Genomic DNA, 15263 nt, shown 5'->3' on the forward strand with positions numbered 1-15263 from the left:
CCGCGGTCCTCGTGCATGCGCGCGGGCGCGTGCATGCGCGCCGGGCGCGCTCCCGGCCTAATGGAGGAGGGGGGGTGTGGTTGCCAGCTGTGCACGATTAGTGTGCTCAATGCTGCAGTGCAGGCGCCAAACGGCCGTTTTAAAAAGCCCAGAGCGTCAGGGGACTGTAAGGTGAGACACAGGAGCTGTGGGCTGTAAGCATCCGTGGGATTGGATCCAGGCAAACCTTAAGACACCTACTCAGCATCAGGTTGTGCAGTTAAGCATATATTGATTTATTGTGAGACTTTAAGCACAACAAGTGATTGCATTTGTACTAGTACCTCTGCTTTGTAGCTCAGTACTATGTCTCCTCGTAAGAGGGTTTCAGGGGCAGGTAATAAAAGCACTGGCAAATCACCGCCTAGGTCCAGGGGTTCCAAAAGTGCATGCAAATTACCATCCCCCTCTGCAAGACTGGAGCCTGCATCTCAAGACGAGTCAGTGCCCCTTTCAGGCTTTGCAGCCTCTCCTAATGTCGCAGCCCCGGTCTATGTCACTGAGGACTCCCTTAGGGCTACATTGGAGGGTTTTGAAGGGAGGATAATGAATTTTATTTCTGCTTCCCTAAAAGATAGCAGAAAAAGGGCTCCCTCTGCTGAAATCCCTCTCTCAGACAGTTGCTCTGAAAATGAGGAGAGATCCCTATCTTTGGATAGGGATCATGAGCAGTCGGATGAGTCAGAGGAAGAGGAGTTAGTCCCCTCCTCTCAGGCACTCAGAAAGCAGGTGCAGTATTATACTGAATTGGTGCGTACCACGTTCAGAATGCCGGCTGCTGAAGTCGCTACATCCTCTGTCTCTTCCCTGGGAGTCAGGAAAGCCCCACAGACTGCTTGTTCCTTCCCAATTCATCCTTTAATGGGTGACTTGATGTATGAGGACTGGGGACATCCCGATAAACTGTTTACTCCTCCCAAGATGTTTTCCATGCATTATCTGGTGGAGGAAAGTTTCACCAAGAAATGGGGGGCCCCATCTGTCGATGCGGCTATCTCTTGTGTGAATAAAAACCTAACTTGTCCTTTGGATAATGCGCAGGTATTTAAGGATCCAGCTGACAAAAGGCTGGAAACCTTGTTAAAGGCCTCCTTTTCCATGGCCGGCGCTGTGGTGCAACCTACAGTCGCAGCCGTGGGGTTATGTCAGTTCCTTAAGGAACAGGTTAAACAAATGTTTGAACTCCTTCCCAGTGAGGAAGTAGAGAAATATGCAGAGATGCCCCACATCTTATGTTTCATAATTGATGCGATTTTGGATTCTGTCCAACAAGCATCACGTTTATCCCTGATGTTGGTACACATGCGTAGGGCTCTATGGCTAAAAAATTGGGATGCTGAAATGTCATGCAAGAAGCATTTGGCTGGGTTCCCGTTTAAAGGGGAGCGTTTGTTTGGAGAAGAATTAGATAAATTCGTCCAAAATATTTCGGGGGGTAAATCTACACTCCTTCCAGTCAAAAAGAGTAAACGTCCTTCATTCAGGCGTACTCTTTCTCCCGAAGCATCAAGCTCTAAACAGTGGCGACGGCCTTCCCAGCCCTCTGCTGCTAGAAAGCCTCAGGGCCGAGCCCAGGGACAGAAAAAGACTTGGGGGCGGAAGCCTGCCAAGCAGACCTCCAAAACCTCCTTGTGAAGGGGCGCCCCCGCTCGGCCGAGTGGGGGGAAGGCTCCTGCAGTTTGCAGGCGCCTGGCGGGAGGAGATTCAGGACAAATGGGTGATCTCTTCAGTATCTCTGGGCTACAGGCTAGAGTTTCAGAGGATTCCACCTTCTCGTTTTCTAAGGTCAAGGATCCGATAAAGCAGAAACCGCTATTCCTGGCCTTAGATCAGTTACTATCCCAAGGTGTGATAGTAGAAGTGAGCCCGAAAGATCAGGGTTCAGGTTTTTATTCGAATCTCTTCACCGTTCCAAAACCAAACGGAAGTGTCAGACCTATCTTGGATCTGAGAGACTTAAACCGGTTTCTACACATCCAGACCTTCCGGATGCAGTCAATACGCACTGTGGTCTCCTCCCTGCAAGGAGGAGAATTCATGGCATTGATAGATATCAAAGATGCATATCTCCATGTGCCAATATTTCCCGCACACCAGAAGTTTCTAAGGTTCGCGGTAGAGCAGCGCCATTTTCAATTTGTGGCCCTGCCGTTCGGCCTAGCTACGGCCCCCCGAGTCTTCACGAAGATTCTAGACCCTCTCTTAGCAACCTTAAGAGTTCAGGGCATAGCCGTCATGGCTTACCTAGACGACTTGCTTCTCGTAGAGAGAACTACAATGTGCCTAAGTCGCAGCGTCACCAGAACGCTAGAACATCTGGGCCGCCTAGGTTGGATTATAAACCTAGAAAAGTCGTCTTTGCAACCGACCACCAGGTTGGATTACCTGGGTCTGATTATAGACACCGCTCAGGGCAGGGTGTTCCTTCCAGGGCCAAAGGCCTTGGCCATTGGAGATCTGGTGCGCCTGATTCTGGGCAGAAGATCTTCCTCCATTCGCCTATGTATGAGGCTGTTGGGAAAAATGGTCGCCTCATTCGAGGCCGTCCCATTCGCCCAGTTCCACTCAAGGCCCCTGCAAAGATGCATCCTTGCGATTTGGAACAGGAAGCCCCAATCCCTGGATCTTCCTATGCGTTTATCCCCCCGGGCACGCAAGAGTCTTGTCTGGTGGTTACAAACCAAAAATTTGCTGAAAGGCAAAACTTTTCTTCCCCCCTCATGGAAGATTGTCACAACGGATGCCAGCCTGACAGGTTGGTGAGCCGTATTGGAGGGAACGTGCTCGCAGGGAAGATGGTCTGCGACCGAAGGTCTGCTGCCCATAAATATCCTGGAGATTCGGGCAGTTTACATGGCACTCAGAGAGTGGTCTCACAGACTGCGAGGTTTCCCAGTTCGGATTCAGTCCGACAATGCCACCGCAGTGGCTTATATCAATCACCAGGGCGGTACCAGAAGTCTGGTGGCCCAAAAGGAGGTGAATCGCATACTTGTCTGGGCAGAGGAGCATGTTCCGTGCCTCTCTGCAGTCTTCATCCCAGGAGTGGAGAATTGGCAGGCGGATTATCTCAGCCGCCAGCAGTTGTGCCCAGGAGAATGGGCTCTGCACCCCGATGTGTTTCAAGACATATGTTACAAGTGGGGCACTCCAGACGTGGATCTGTTTGCGTCCAGGTTCAACAGGAAACTGGACAACTTTGTGTCAAGGACAAGAGATGCACTTGCTCAGGGGTCAGATGCTCTGACGGTTCCCTGGGATCAGTACAACCTGATCTATGCCTTCCACCCGAGCCCGCTGCTATCGCGGTTCCTGGGAAGGGTCAAGAGGGAGGCGAAGTCGGTGCTTCTAGTGGCCTCGGCTTGGCCCAGGCGACCATGGTTCGCAGAAATCATGAAGTTGGCAGTGGGAAGGCCATGGACCCTCCCTCTCCAGCCAGATCTACTCTCACAGGGTCCAATTTACCATCCTGCTTTACGCAGTCTGAATTTGACGGTCTGGCTGCTGAGACCCACATTTTGAGAGGCCGTGGTCTTTCGGGGCCAGTCCTTTCCACTCTGGTCAATGCCAGAAAGCCGGCCTCCAGGCGTATCTATTACAAGATCTGGAGGACATATGTTTCCTGGTGTGAACCCAGGAGATGGCATCCTAGAAGGTATGTCATTAGCAGAATCTTGGCCTTTCTCCAATCAGGCCTTGAAATGAATTTGGCCATAAGCACCATCAAGGTGCAGATTTCGGCCCTTTCGGTCTTTTTTCAAAGACCGCTTGCATCACATTCCCTAGTACGGGCTTTTATCCAGGGGGCTATGCGGATAAAACCGCCAGTCAAACCTCCGGTATGCCCATGGGATCTGAACTTGGTTCTCTCGGCCTTAGAAGCCCAACCATTTGAACCTCTGCATCTGGCTTCGTTAGCTCTCTTGACAAAGAAGCTGGTTTTCCTAGTAGCCATATCCACGGCTAGAAGGGTATCAGAATTGGCAGCTCTTTCTTGTAAAGAGCCCTATTTAATTATCCATAAGGACCGGGTGGTTATGCGTCCCAACAGGTCCTTTCTACCTAAGGTGGTTTCAGGTTTTCATCTGAATCAGGATATAATCCTACCATCCTTTTTTCCAAATCCTCAGTCCATAGAGGAAGAGTCCTTACACACTTTAGATGTGGTTAGAGCAATCAGTCTTTATCTTCAAGCAACTGCTCAGATAAGGAAAACTGACTGTTTATTTATTCTGCCAGAAGGCCCTAGAAGGGGCCAGGCAGCGTCAAAGTCCACTCTCTCAAGGTGGATCAGACAGGTTATTTCTCAGGCCTATAACTTAAAGGGGAAGATTCCTCCTTTTCAGGTGAAGGCGCACTCTACTAGGGCTATCAGTGCTTCTTGGGCAGTGCATCACCAGGCCTCCCTGGCTCAGATCTGTAGGGCTGCGACTTGGTCATCAGTCCACACATTCACCAGATTTTATCAGGTGGATGTCAGAGGGCAAGAGGATATCGCCTTCGGGCGCAGTGTACTGCAGGCTGCAGTTTAGGTCCTCAGGTCCCTGGCGGTCTATATTTATGATCTGTGTCTCCCTCCCCTCAACCTGAGCATTGCTATGGGACATCCCACTATGTAATGAAGCTCCTGTGTCCCGTGATGTATGATCAAGAAAATGGGATTTTTATATACAGCTTACCAGTAAAATCCTTTTCTTGAGAAGTACATCACGGGACACAGGGCTCCCGCCCCTCTTGGGTTTTACGTGGTTTCTTATTGCTTTGCTACAAAACTGAGGTGCCTCCCAAATGGGAGGGGTTATATAGGGGAGGAATTCTCTTTAATTGGGGTCAACCAGTGTCCAATCACCAGAGGTGCCTATATAACCCACTATGTAATGAAGCTCCTGTGTCCCGTGATGTACTTCTCAAGAAAAGGATTTTACAGGTAAGCTGTATATAAAAATCCCATTATAAGTATTTAAGAGCTTTTTAGAGGCTTAGCAGAATATAAAAAAAACAACCAAGTGTGGATTTTCAACACCTAAGCCCTTGTACACACGGTCGGAGAATCCGTCGGAATGTGTTCTATCGGACCGTGTTGTCGGATAATCTGACTGTGTGTGGTATGCATCGGACTGATTCCGTCGGAATATCCGTCGGACCCAATTTTCCAACTTGTTGGAAATATTTTCCGACAAACTGGTCCGATCGGACATACTCTGATCATGTGTAGAGAATTCCGATCGGACAAAGTGTCACGCATGCTCAGATCAAATTCCTACACCAAAGCTATTGGCTACTAGCCTGAACATAGTCCCGTTGTAACAAAATAATGTCATCACGTTCTGAACGATCGGATTTTCCGACAACTTGGTCCGACCGTGTGTATGCAACAGTTTCGGACACAATCCGTCGGACAAAATCCGTCGGACAAAATCCGTCGGACAAAATCCAACGGATTTGGTTGGCAGAATGTCCGACCGTCTGTACAGGGGCTAAGACTTCATCCCCAACAAACAGATCTGAGCCTCTGGTTCATTGATTTGCTGAGGCAACCATCATTATGGTCTGCAAGGTGGAATTATTCAGAGTGATTCTTTCTTGTCCCAATGGAAGTGAAGCTATAGTATTTTAGTAGTTTGGCAGTTAAGGATTTGTACAAGAGGAGAAGGAGCAACAGTCTGCAGAGAAGTTATACACAGGAAGGAGACTGGGAATGCTAGGTGTGCATCATTTTGCAAGGCCAAGGCTGCTAAATAATGTCTTACAATATACTAAATGCTATGGGCATCTCATATCCTCCTTTATCCCACCCAAGTTGTATCCCGCAATAAAGGGAACAAAACTACGTAAATGTAAAGTAGTGAGTGTACAGCTTGTATAACAGTGTAAATTTGCTGTCCCCTCAAAATAACAACACAGCCATTAATATCTAAACTGCTGGCAACAAAAGTGAGTACACCTCTAAGTGAAAATGTCCAAATTGGGCCCAAAGTGTCAATATTTTGTGTGGCCACCATTATTTTCCAGCACTGCCTTAACCCTCTTGGGCATGGAGTTCACCAGAGCTTCACAGGTTGCCACTGGAGTCCTCTTCCACTTCTCCAGGACGACATCACGGATCTAGTGGATGTTAGAGACCTTGTGCTCCTCCACCTTCTGTTTGAGGATGCCCCACAGATGATCAATAGGGTTTTAGTCTGGAGACATGCTTGGCCAGTCTATCACCTTTACCCTCAGCTTCTTTAGCAAGGCAGTGGTGGTGTTGGAGGTGTGTTTGGGGTGGTTATCATGTTGGAATACTGCCCTGCGGTCCAGTCTCTGAAGGGAGGGGATCATGCTCTGCTTCAGTATGTCAAAGTACATGTTGGCATTCATGGTTCCGTCAATGAACTGTAGCTCCCCAGTGCCGGCAGCAGTCATGCAGCCCCAGACCATGACACTCCTGCCACCATGCTTGACTGTAGACAAGACACACTTGTCTTTATACTCCTCACCTGGTTGCTGCCACACATGCTTGACACCATCTGACACCAAATAAGTTTATCTTGGTCTAATCAGACCACAGGACATGGCTCCAGTAACCTATGTGCTTAGTCTGCTTGTCTTCAGCAAACTGTTTGCAGGCTTTCTTGTGCATCATCTTTAGAAGATGTCCTTCTGGGGGGAAAGCCATGCAGACCAATTTGATGCCATGTGCAGCATATGGTCTGAGCACTGACAGGCTGACCCCCACCCCTTCAACCTCTGCAGCAATGCTGGCAAACATCTATTTCCCAAAAGACAACCTCTGGATAGGACACCGAGCATGTGAACTCAACTTGTTTGATCGACCATGCCGAGGCCTGTTCTGGCTGGAACCTGTCCTGTTAAACCACTGTATGGTCATGGCCACTGTGTTGCAGCTCAGTTTCAGGGTCTTGGCAATCTTCTTATAGCCTAGACCATCTTTATGTAGAGCAACAATAATTTTTTTCAGATCCTCAGACAGTTCTTTGCCATGAGGTGCCATGTTGAACTTTCAGTGAACTGACCAGTATGAAAGAGTGAGGGCAACACAGTGGTGTAGTAGTTAGCACTTTCACCTAGCAGCAATAGGGTCACTGGCTCAAATCCCAACCATGAAACCATCTACCTGGAATTTTCATGTTCTCCCTCTGCCTGTGTTGGTTTCCTCAGGGGAACTCCGGTTTCCTCACACACTCCAAAGACATGCTGGTAGGTTAATTAGATCCTGTTGAAAAAAAAAATGGCCAAATATGTGTATGTTGTATGTGTATGTGTTTGTAAGTGCATCGGGACCCCATGGGGCAAAGGACCACGCTATACCGCAGGTGGACACCAACATTTTCACTTAGGGGTGTACTCACTTTTGTTGCCAGCTGTGTGTGAGTTATTTTGAGGTGACAGCAAATTTATACAAGCTGTACGCTCACTACTTTACATTGCAGCAAAGTCTCATTTCTTCAGTGTTGTCACATGAAAAGATAGCATAAAATATTTACAGTAATGTGACTGAGGGGTGTACTCACTTTTGTGAGATACTGTATAGAGGAACAAGATGTTCCTATGTTGCTTATAAAACCACATAACATATGCAAAAAAAAGTATATGATTTTGGCCTTCTAGATTCGTTATTTTAACCTCCATAGTTCTGACAACCCCCCCCCCCCCAAAAAAAAAAAGATCTAAAGATCTGAGCCCCCACATATACACATGTATAAACATAAACTCACACATTGGGACGCCTACATTTGAAAACGTTGATTGCGGTACACAGGTTACATATCGCCGGAATGAGAGCAATAGATCTATCACCAGACCTCCTCTGTAACACTAAACTGATGACCTATAGGGGCTTTAAAGCTTCACCTATAGAAAATATAGGGTACTGACGTCTGTCACCATTTCACAGGTGCACAAAAATGTAAGATTTGACATGCAAATATTGTATCCAGGAAGATTTGACATGTTGGGTATTTATTTACTCAGTGCAACCTCAGCTTTTATATTTTACCAAAAAAATGGGTAATTTATTGTGTTTTTGTGCCCTCTAAAATGGACTTTAGTGTGTTTTTTACTGAAATTTTGCATTTCATAGACTTTTGCAATAATATCATGTGACATAAAAAATTGGAACTACTACCATATTATTCTCTGGGGTGTCTGCTTTCAGAAAAATATATCATGCTTTGGGGGTTTTATATAATCTTCAAGCCTAAAATGATTTTTAACTCCTTCCTGCCTGGCCTATTGCAGAATGACGACCAGGTGGGGGTTCCAGTATTCTGATGAGACGTCATACGTTGTCCAGAAGAATAAGCCACTCGGGTGTGCGGCGATCATTTGCGTGGTGTGTCGCTCTGACACATGACATCTTTAATCTCAGTAAAGAGTCTATGATGTAGGCCCTTTACCATGTGATCATCTGTGTCCAATCAAAGCGAATCACATGGTAACCAGGAAGTGTCAGTTATCGGCTTTCCCTTTTTCATGCTGACAAGGTGCGAGTAGAGGAGAGCCAATCAGTGGATCTCCTGACAGGGGGGAATCTGCATTGATTATCAGTACAGGTCCATCAGCAATGATTGCCAGTGCGCATCAGTAATGCCTGTCAGTACCTCCTCATCAGTGCCTCATATTAGTGCCTCCTCATCAGTGCCCATCAGTGAAGGAGAAGAACTTATTTATTTACATTTATTGACATAAAACTGAAAAAAAAATATTTTACAGAATTTTCTGTCTTTTTTTATTTGTAGGACATAAATTATAAATGCCAGAGGTGATCAAATACCACCAAAAGAAAGATCTATTTGTGGGAAAAAATATTAAAATGTCATGACCGCGCAATTGTCATTCAAAGTGTGAGAGCGCTGAAATCTGAAAATTGGCCTGGGCAGGAAGGGGGTGAAAGTGTCCGGTACTGAAGTGGTTAAACATGTGAGCAAAAAAAATCATCTCTGGCAATGAAAGGATTAAAGGAAACGTTCACCTTCGGGAAGATGGTACATGTTCCTATAGCCGCTCAGCGATCCAAGCCCTCTGTGACAGCAGTGTGGGGAAAAGCCCCCTATACCGGCTGTCACATTATGAAAAGAGTGTGACCATGCCATTCATTCACAGAGTTCTGTCCTTTGCCGATGTCGGCTTGTAGTTTTCAATTAACTCCCACACCACTGCTGAGCTCTCTGGTAGATGAGGAACAAGGAGATTGTCATAAGGGTCAAGGAGATTGGGACCTCAATTTAGTCCCTTGGGCAAGTATTTCTTTTTAAATGTCCACACCCCTGAAACTTTTTCTTACATGATGACGATCAGTCATGGAGTAGATCTGAGGTGTATATTACGGTGTGCTTCTTCCACACATGAGAGCTGTGATGTCCAGCAACATTCATATAGAAGACATTTGCCGCACTCAAGGCACTAATACACCTCGAGGGTTGTGTGGGATCCCTGATGTACAGGAAGACAGGACTTCGGTGAAGAACAATTCCCTCACTCAGGACAGGAAAGTGTCTTCTGTCCCATATGAGATCTCTGATGTCTGTAAAGATTGGACTTCTGTGAAAAACATTTCCCACAATCAGGACAGGGATACGGCTTCTCCCCCGTGTGTGATCTCTGATGTGTGAAAAGATGGGACTTCACTGAAAAACAATTCCCGCACTCAGAACAGGAATACGGCTTCTCCCCTGTGTGAGATCTCTGATGTGTGATAAGATGGCACTTCATTGAAAAACATTTCCTGCACTCAGGACAGGAATATGGCTTCTCCCCTGTGTGAGATCTCTGATGTCTGTAAAGACGGGACTTCTCTGAAAAACATTTCCTGCACTCAGGACAGGAATACGGCTTCTCCCCTGTGTGAGATCTCTTATGTATGGAAAGACTGGACTTCTGCGAAAAACATTTCCCGCACTCAGGACAGGAATACGGCTTCTCCCCTGTATGAGATCTCTTATGTGCGTAAAGACTGGACTTCTGTGAAAAACATTTCTCACACTCAGGACAGGAATACGGCTTCTCCCCTGTGTGAGATCTCTGATGTGTGTAAAGACTGGACTTCTCCAAAAAACATTTCCCACACTGAGGACAGGAATAGGGCTTCTCCCCTGTGTGAGATCTCTTATGTATGTAAAGACTGGATGCCTGTGAAAAACATTTACCGCACTCAGGACAGGAATATGGCTTCTCTCCTGTGTGAGATCTCTTATGCGTGTAAAGATGGGACTTCTGTGAAAAACATTTCTCACACTCAGGACAGGAATACGGCTTCTCCCCCGTGTGAGATCTCTGATGTGTGTAAAGATGGGACTTCACTGAAAAACATTTCCCACACTCGGGACAGGAATATGGCTTCTCTCCTATGTGAGATCTTAGATGCACGTCAAGTTTGTATTTAGAAGGGAAACACTTCCCACACTCATGACAGGAAAACCTCTTATCTGTAAGGACGGCACCATCCCTCACAGTCTGAGGTTCCTCGGGATAAGAGGAATACGATGGTCCATCTACACTGTGTGGTGCCGGATGGACATTTGAGGTAGTCGGGTTTTCTCCTGGATTATACTGTGTGATGTCCTCATCTTCTACTTTACAGTCTGGAGACAAAGTAAGACAATCCTCTGAGGTTTTCCTCATCTCCCGTCCATCTACTAAAATAGAAATACAAAGATTATTACTAGACATGAGCAGATTGGTTCCCCTAAACCAGGTCTCCACCCACATCAGGCAGCTTTGTCTCTGAGGATCTTACAATTCCCCCCTCAAGGTAACTAGTAAATGGGTCCTCTGTAGGGCGGCAACTAATGATTATTTTCATAATTGATTAGTTGCCCGATTATTGTTTTAATTAATTGTCTAATTGGATTAAAACCTCAAAAAAAGTTTGGTGTATAATTGAGTTAATATTCTTGAATATCTATATACAGCAGTAAATATAAATCTCCAGATATATAGTTGGATATTTAATCCACTCTGAGAATAACAAACAGATGTATTATTTGAGGGAGAATCTGCTACATATCACAATCAGAGATCAAAATTATTAAAGTGTAAAAAAGAGGTAAAACGCTGTTTTGCAGATGATCAGACAGAAGTGTAATATAATATGATGGATGACAGACTCCCTTGTCGTAGACAGGTAGGTGGGTACAAGCTCCCTGCACCTGATGTCACTTATGCTGGCCGAACACAAACTCATTTTTCGTTCAAAAAAACATTCATCCAATTTTCTAACCATTAGTGGGTCAAATTGGCGTTCATTTTCCACCACAGTGACGGGAAAATTCAAAGGAGCAGAACAGAAAACTTTTCTCAATCGAACAAATTTTCACATCGTGTATGTGGTTTTTGCTCAGAAGTTACATTCATTTTAAAATTGAATGTTAAAAGCAAGAGGAATTTTCAAACTACACTCGTCCATTCATCGAATGTACAAATAATTTTCATACAAATATTCTCATCCAAAAATCGATCCATGTATGCCCAGCATATGACATTTAGTAGCAGCAACATGATTTTTTTTTAATCATCTGTTATAATGGGGTTACAAAAACAGGGTTATTACCTGTTAACGCTCTTTTCCAGGACGGCATACAGAGAGAGAGGCTCCTCCCACCTATTACAGGAAACACATGAGCCCTATTATAAAAGACTGCATATAGGCCATGGCCCCTCAGTATTAACAAATAACTGATGGTGCAGATAAAATAATAAACACTTCCATTGGTGCAACCACCTTAGCATTACATAATTATTCCTATGAAACAAGGGGGGGTGGGAATGGACGCTGTCCTGGAAGACTCCTGGAAAAGAACGTTAACGGTAATAACCCATTTTTTCCCCAGTCATCTTCCAGGATGGCTTACAGAGAGGACCAAATAGAACTACCTGATCAGGATGGGATCACAGCCTGCAGCACTTTTCTGCCGAAGGACTGGTCTTGATTTGCAAGCAGATCCAGCCTATAGTGCTTTACAAACATATGAAAGCTGAACCAGGTTGCCACTTTGTATATCTGGAGGGGCGAAGCTCCGACCCTTTCGGCCCAAGATGTAGATACTACTCTTGTGGAATGAGCGTTGACTCCTGTTGGTGGTGGTAGAAGAGATACTGCATTGTATGCTTCTATGATTGCCGACTTCATCCACCTGCCAATAGTATTTTTGATTCCCTTTTACCTTTGTTGGGACTGGTGAACAGTACGAATAGACTCTTTGGTGCATTCAATATACACAATCATGCATCTTCTCACGTCTAGATTATTAAACTTGATCTTATCATTTTTAGGACATTTTTAGGATTACCACAAAAGGACGGGATTACTATTTCTTTCAATCGGTGGAAGCTATTTTAGGCAGGAAAGCAGGGTCAAGAGAAAGGATAATTTTGTCCTGAGATATTATGCAAAATGGTTCTGCCATTGAGAGGGCTTGAATTTCTCCGACCCTCCTAGCGGAGACAAGTGTCACTGAATGATTGTATGTAAGTACAGGGCTGTAGGTAGTGGAAGCAGCTGATAGAGGCGAAGAGTGGAAGGATGGTAAAACAGAGGGAGCAGATTCTGAAGGGAGATTTTGTGGAACTGATGGAGGCAGCCGAGAAGAAGCAGTGGAATTGAAGACAGGGTAAGTTTGACAGGCTGGTATCTAGACACAGAAATGGGTGGTTGGGAGCTGACAGAGGCTCAATACAACAAACTTGACCAGGCCTGTAATAATGGTTGCACAAAATCATGTTTGCACACTGTTTGACCAGAGACTGCACTGAATCAATACATGCTGCAAGCACCTGTTTAGGACAAGCTGAGTCCTGTCAAAGAAAAAGGCAGAGTCATCCTCCAACAGCCACACCAAAGACTCTACCTGAGCTGCACTAAAAGGGGGTGTATAGTCATCACCTCCACTAGAGGCATCAGGCAGGGCCAACTCTGTACAGATCTGAATCAATGGCTTCACATCCTCAAACAGAAAACTGCCCTGATCAACAACATGGGCTATACAGATGCATTCCAGCAGCTGCTCTCTAGTGCATTCACTTAATGTCTGATGACATCTGTCATCTGTTTCCAGTAATAAAAGATACAGAATATCTTTTTTTTTGCAATAGCAATTGCCCAGACCCAATTCACAAGTGCAGCCGATCTGCTTGTATGGCTTCAGTATTCTGTCATGGAGGTGTCTAACACAGGCATCCAGCACAGGTAAACAGATCAGTGACTGCACTAAAAGAATCAGGAACAAAAGTAAGTGAAAAATATATATACTTATTTAAGATAAAGACACACGTTCAAAACCAATCAACAGCAAACCATAAACAAGCAAAGAAATCCAAAGAGTACACAGCAACTCCAAAACACCTAATCTAACTAATATGTATAGAGGGGAAGAAAACACATATACAACAACAAGGCAGGGACGAGAGACAAGGGGAACAGGAGGCCAGATAGAGGAAGCAGTAAGCAATGGGGAGCCGGAAGCAGGAATCGGGGGACTAGTTATAAATGGTTTGGGTCTTTAGAGAATAATTGACTTGCTTATGTATATCATTATATATTCTAGATATGGATAAAGTGAAATACATATATATAGACTTTCACATATATTTATGTAAAGATTTGTTTGAAGTTTTGTAAGCAGTTCTATGCAGAGATCGCATATGGCAGTAATTTAGAGTGAGTTGACCATTCACCTCCCCCCATTGTTAGAGATTAGATTACATCCTTGTCCAAAGACACAGAGTTTCAGTATGTTATCTAAAAATATAAGTTATTTCTTTATATTACAATATTTCTTGAGTTAGGATTATTAAGTACATTCAATTTTAAATGTATATAATTTATCTACTGATATATGTAGTATTTGGTTTAGAAGATAGGAAACTTGTATTGTATAAGTTAAAATATTTTATACATGGCAGTTTTGCCATCCCAATGGAATGTTTTGATTAGAGACAGTTTTTTATTTCAACATCCTGTTGGATAAGTGACTCTCACCTTTTTAGAAAGGTGGGAGGGAAATTGCTCATTCAAAGTTCCAGGTTTTTCTGTGGAACAAGAAGACTTGTTCCTTTAGAAGTGGAATTTTTAAGTCAGCCTTAATAGGAAAAAGGTAGGGGCTGGTTATTTGAGTAAGGAGTTAGTAAAAAGTACAGACAGGCAGTTGCTGGGGGGCAGACTTTCACTCCAAAAGACACGAGGAGATATTGAAGGAGGCTGACAAACCTTCTCATACACACACCCAAAGATACATTTATACAATCTTCATTTCAAGAATAAGAAACATATTGATGCTATTTTTATATTCTATATTTTGACATTGTTTTTGTAACATTTTGTTATTTTATCATTAAATCAATTTTTGAGTTTTTACATGAGAACTGAATAGATTTTCTTGGAACTTTCCTCATCAATATGAATTATTTAAATATAGTTATTAATACAGTAATAACTCTATATTATAGGGTTCAGGCAACGGATCAGATCAGGCAGGGACAAGGCTTGCAGAGGGAATACTGAAGCCCTGAGTCTCAGTGAAGAGCGGGCTTATATACTCCCAGCAGCTCACATCAGGTGCAGCTTGATCAATGAAACGTCAATCTGCTGGGAGACACCTGCTGGTAGCCACCAGAACAGCACCCTTTGGTGCTGAAAGAAATAGTGCAACCAGCAGATGACCCAAGCAATAACACTGATCCTGACACCGCCAGTTGTTGATTGTATGCCAAACACCTAACTTTTTCCAGATCTTGATTGTATAAAGTATTGGTTTTCCTGCTGCTAAGGATAGTATCTATCACTCTTTCTGACAGCCCCTTCTGCTCTAAAAGCTTCCTTTCAGTAGCTAGGCCATTAGAGAGAGAGACGGTCCACCTGCAGATGATTCACTGTTCTCTGATGAATGAGGTCTGGCATGGAAGAGAGTCTGCAAGGATCTGTGGTGTTTTAACAGTCCTGGAAACCAAGCCCTCTGAGGCCAAAACAGGGCAATTAGAATTACTTTCGCCCTCGAGGCTCTTATCTTCCATAATATTTTTGGTATGAGCGCAAACAAAGGAAAAGCATACATTAGGTCTGTGTCCCTAAGGTTGTGATAGGACATCTAGGCACATACTGAGCTGATCCCTTTGAAGGGAGAAGAATCGGCACACTTTCCTGTTTACTCTTGTCGCTAACAGGTCTATCTGGGGCATCCCCCATTTCGCCATGATCAGTTCGAACACGGTTTGATTTAAACACCATT

General features: G+C 44.6%; 2 protein-coding genes across 5 annotated transcripts in view; one reads left to right on the forward strand and one right to left on the reverse strand.

Moving 5' to 3' along the window:
* LOC143989570 (uncharacterized) overlaps window positions 1-15263 on the forward strand; it is a 146520-nt gene that overhangs the window by 14542 nt on the left and 116715 nt on the right. The gene's annotated exons all lie outside the window — the stretch shown is intronic.
* LOC143989636 (uncharacterized) overlaps window positions 7987-15263 on the reverse strand; it is a 353768-nt gene continuing 346491 nt past the window's right edge. For all 4 annotated transcript variants that reach the window (XM_077489887.1, XM_077489886.1, XM_077489885.1 and 1 more), the window contains one exon: window positions 7987-10676. In XM_077489887.1, the coding sequence (XP_077346013.1) occupies window positions 9517-10676 (1160 nt within the window). In that variant the 3' untranslated portion in view covers window positions 7987-9516. The remainder of the gene's footprint in view (window positions 10677-15263) is intronic.

This window comes from Lithobates pipiens, unplaced genomic scaffold, assembly GCF_037356315.1.
Source record: "Lithobates pipiens isolate NorthernLeopardFrog02 unplaced genomic scaffold, aLitPip1_a1.2 Scaffold_18, whole genome shotgun sequence".
In the NCBI taxonomy this organism is placed as follows: Eukaryota; Metazoa; Chordata; class Amphibia; order Anura; family Ranidae; genus Lithobates; species Lithobates pipiens.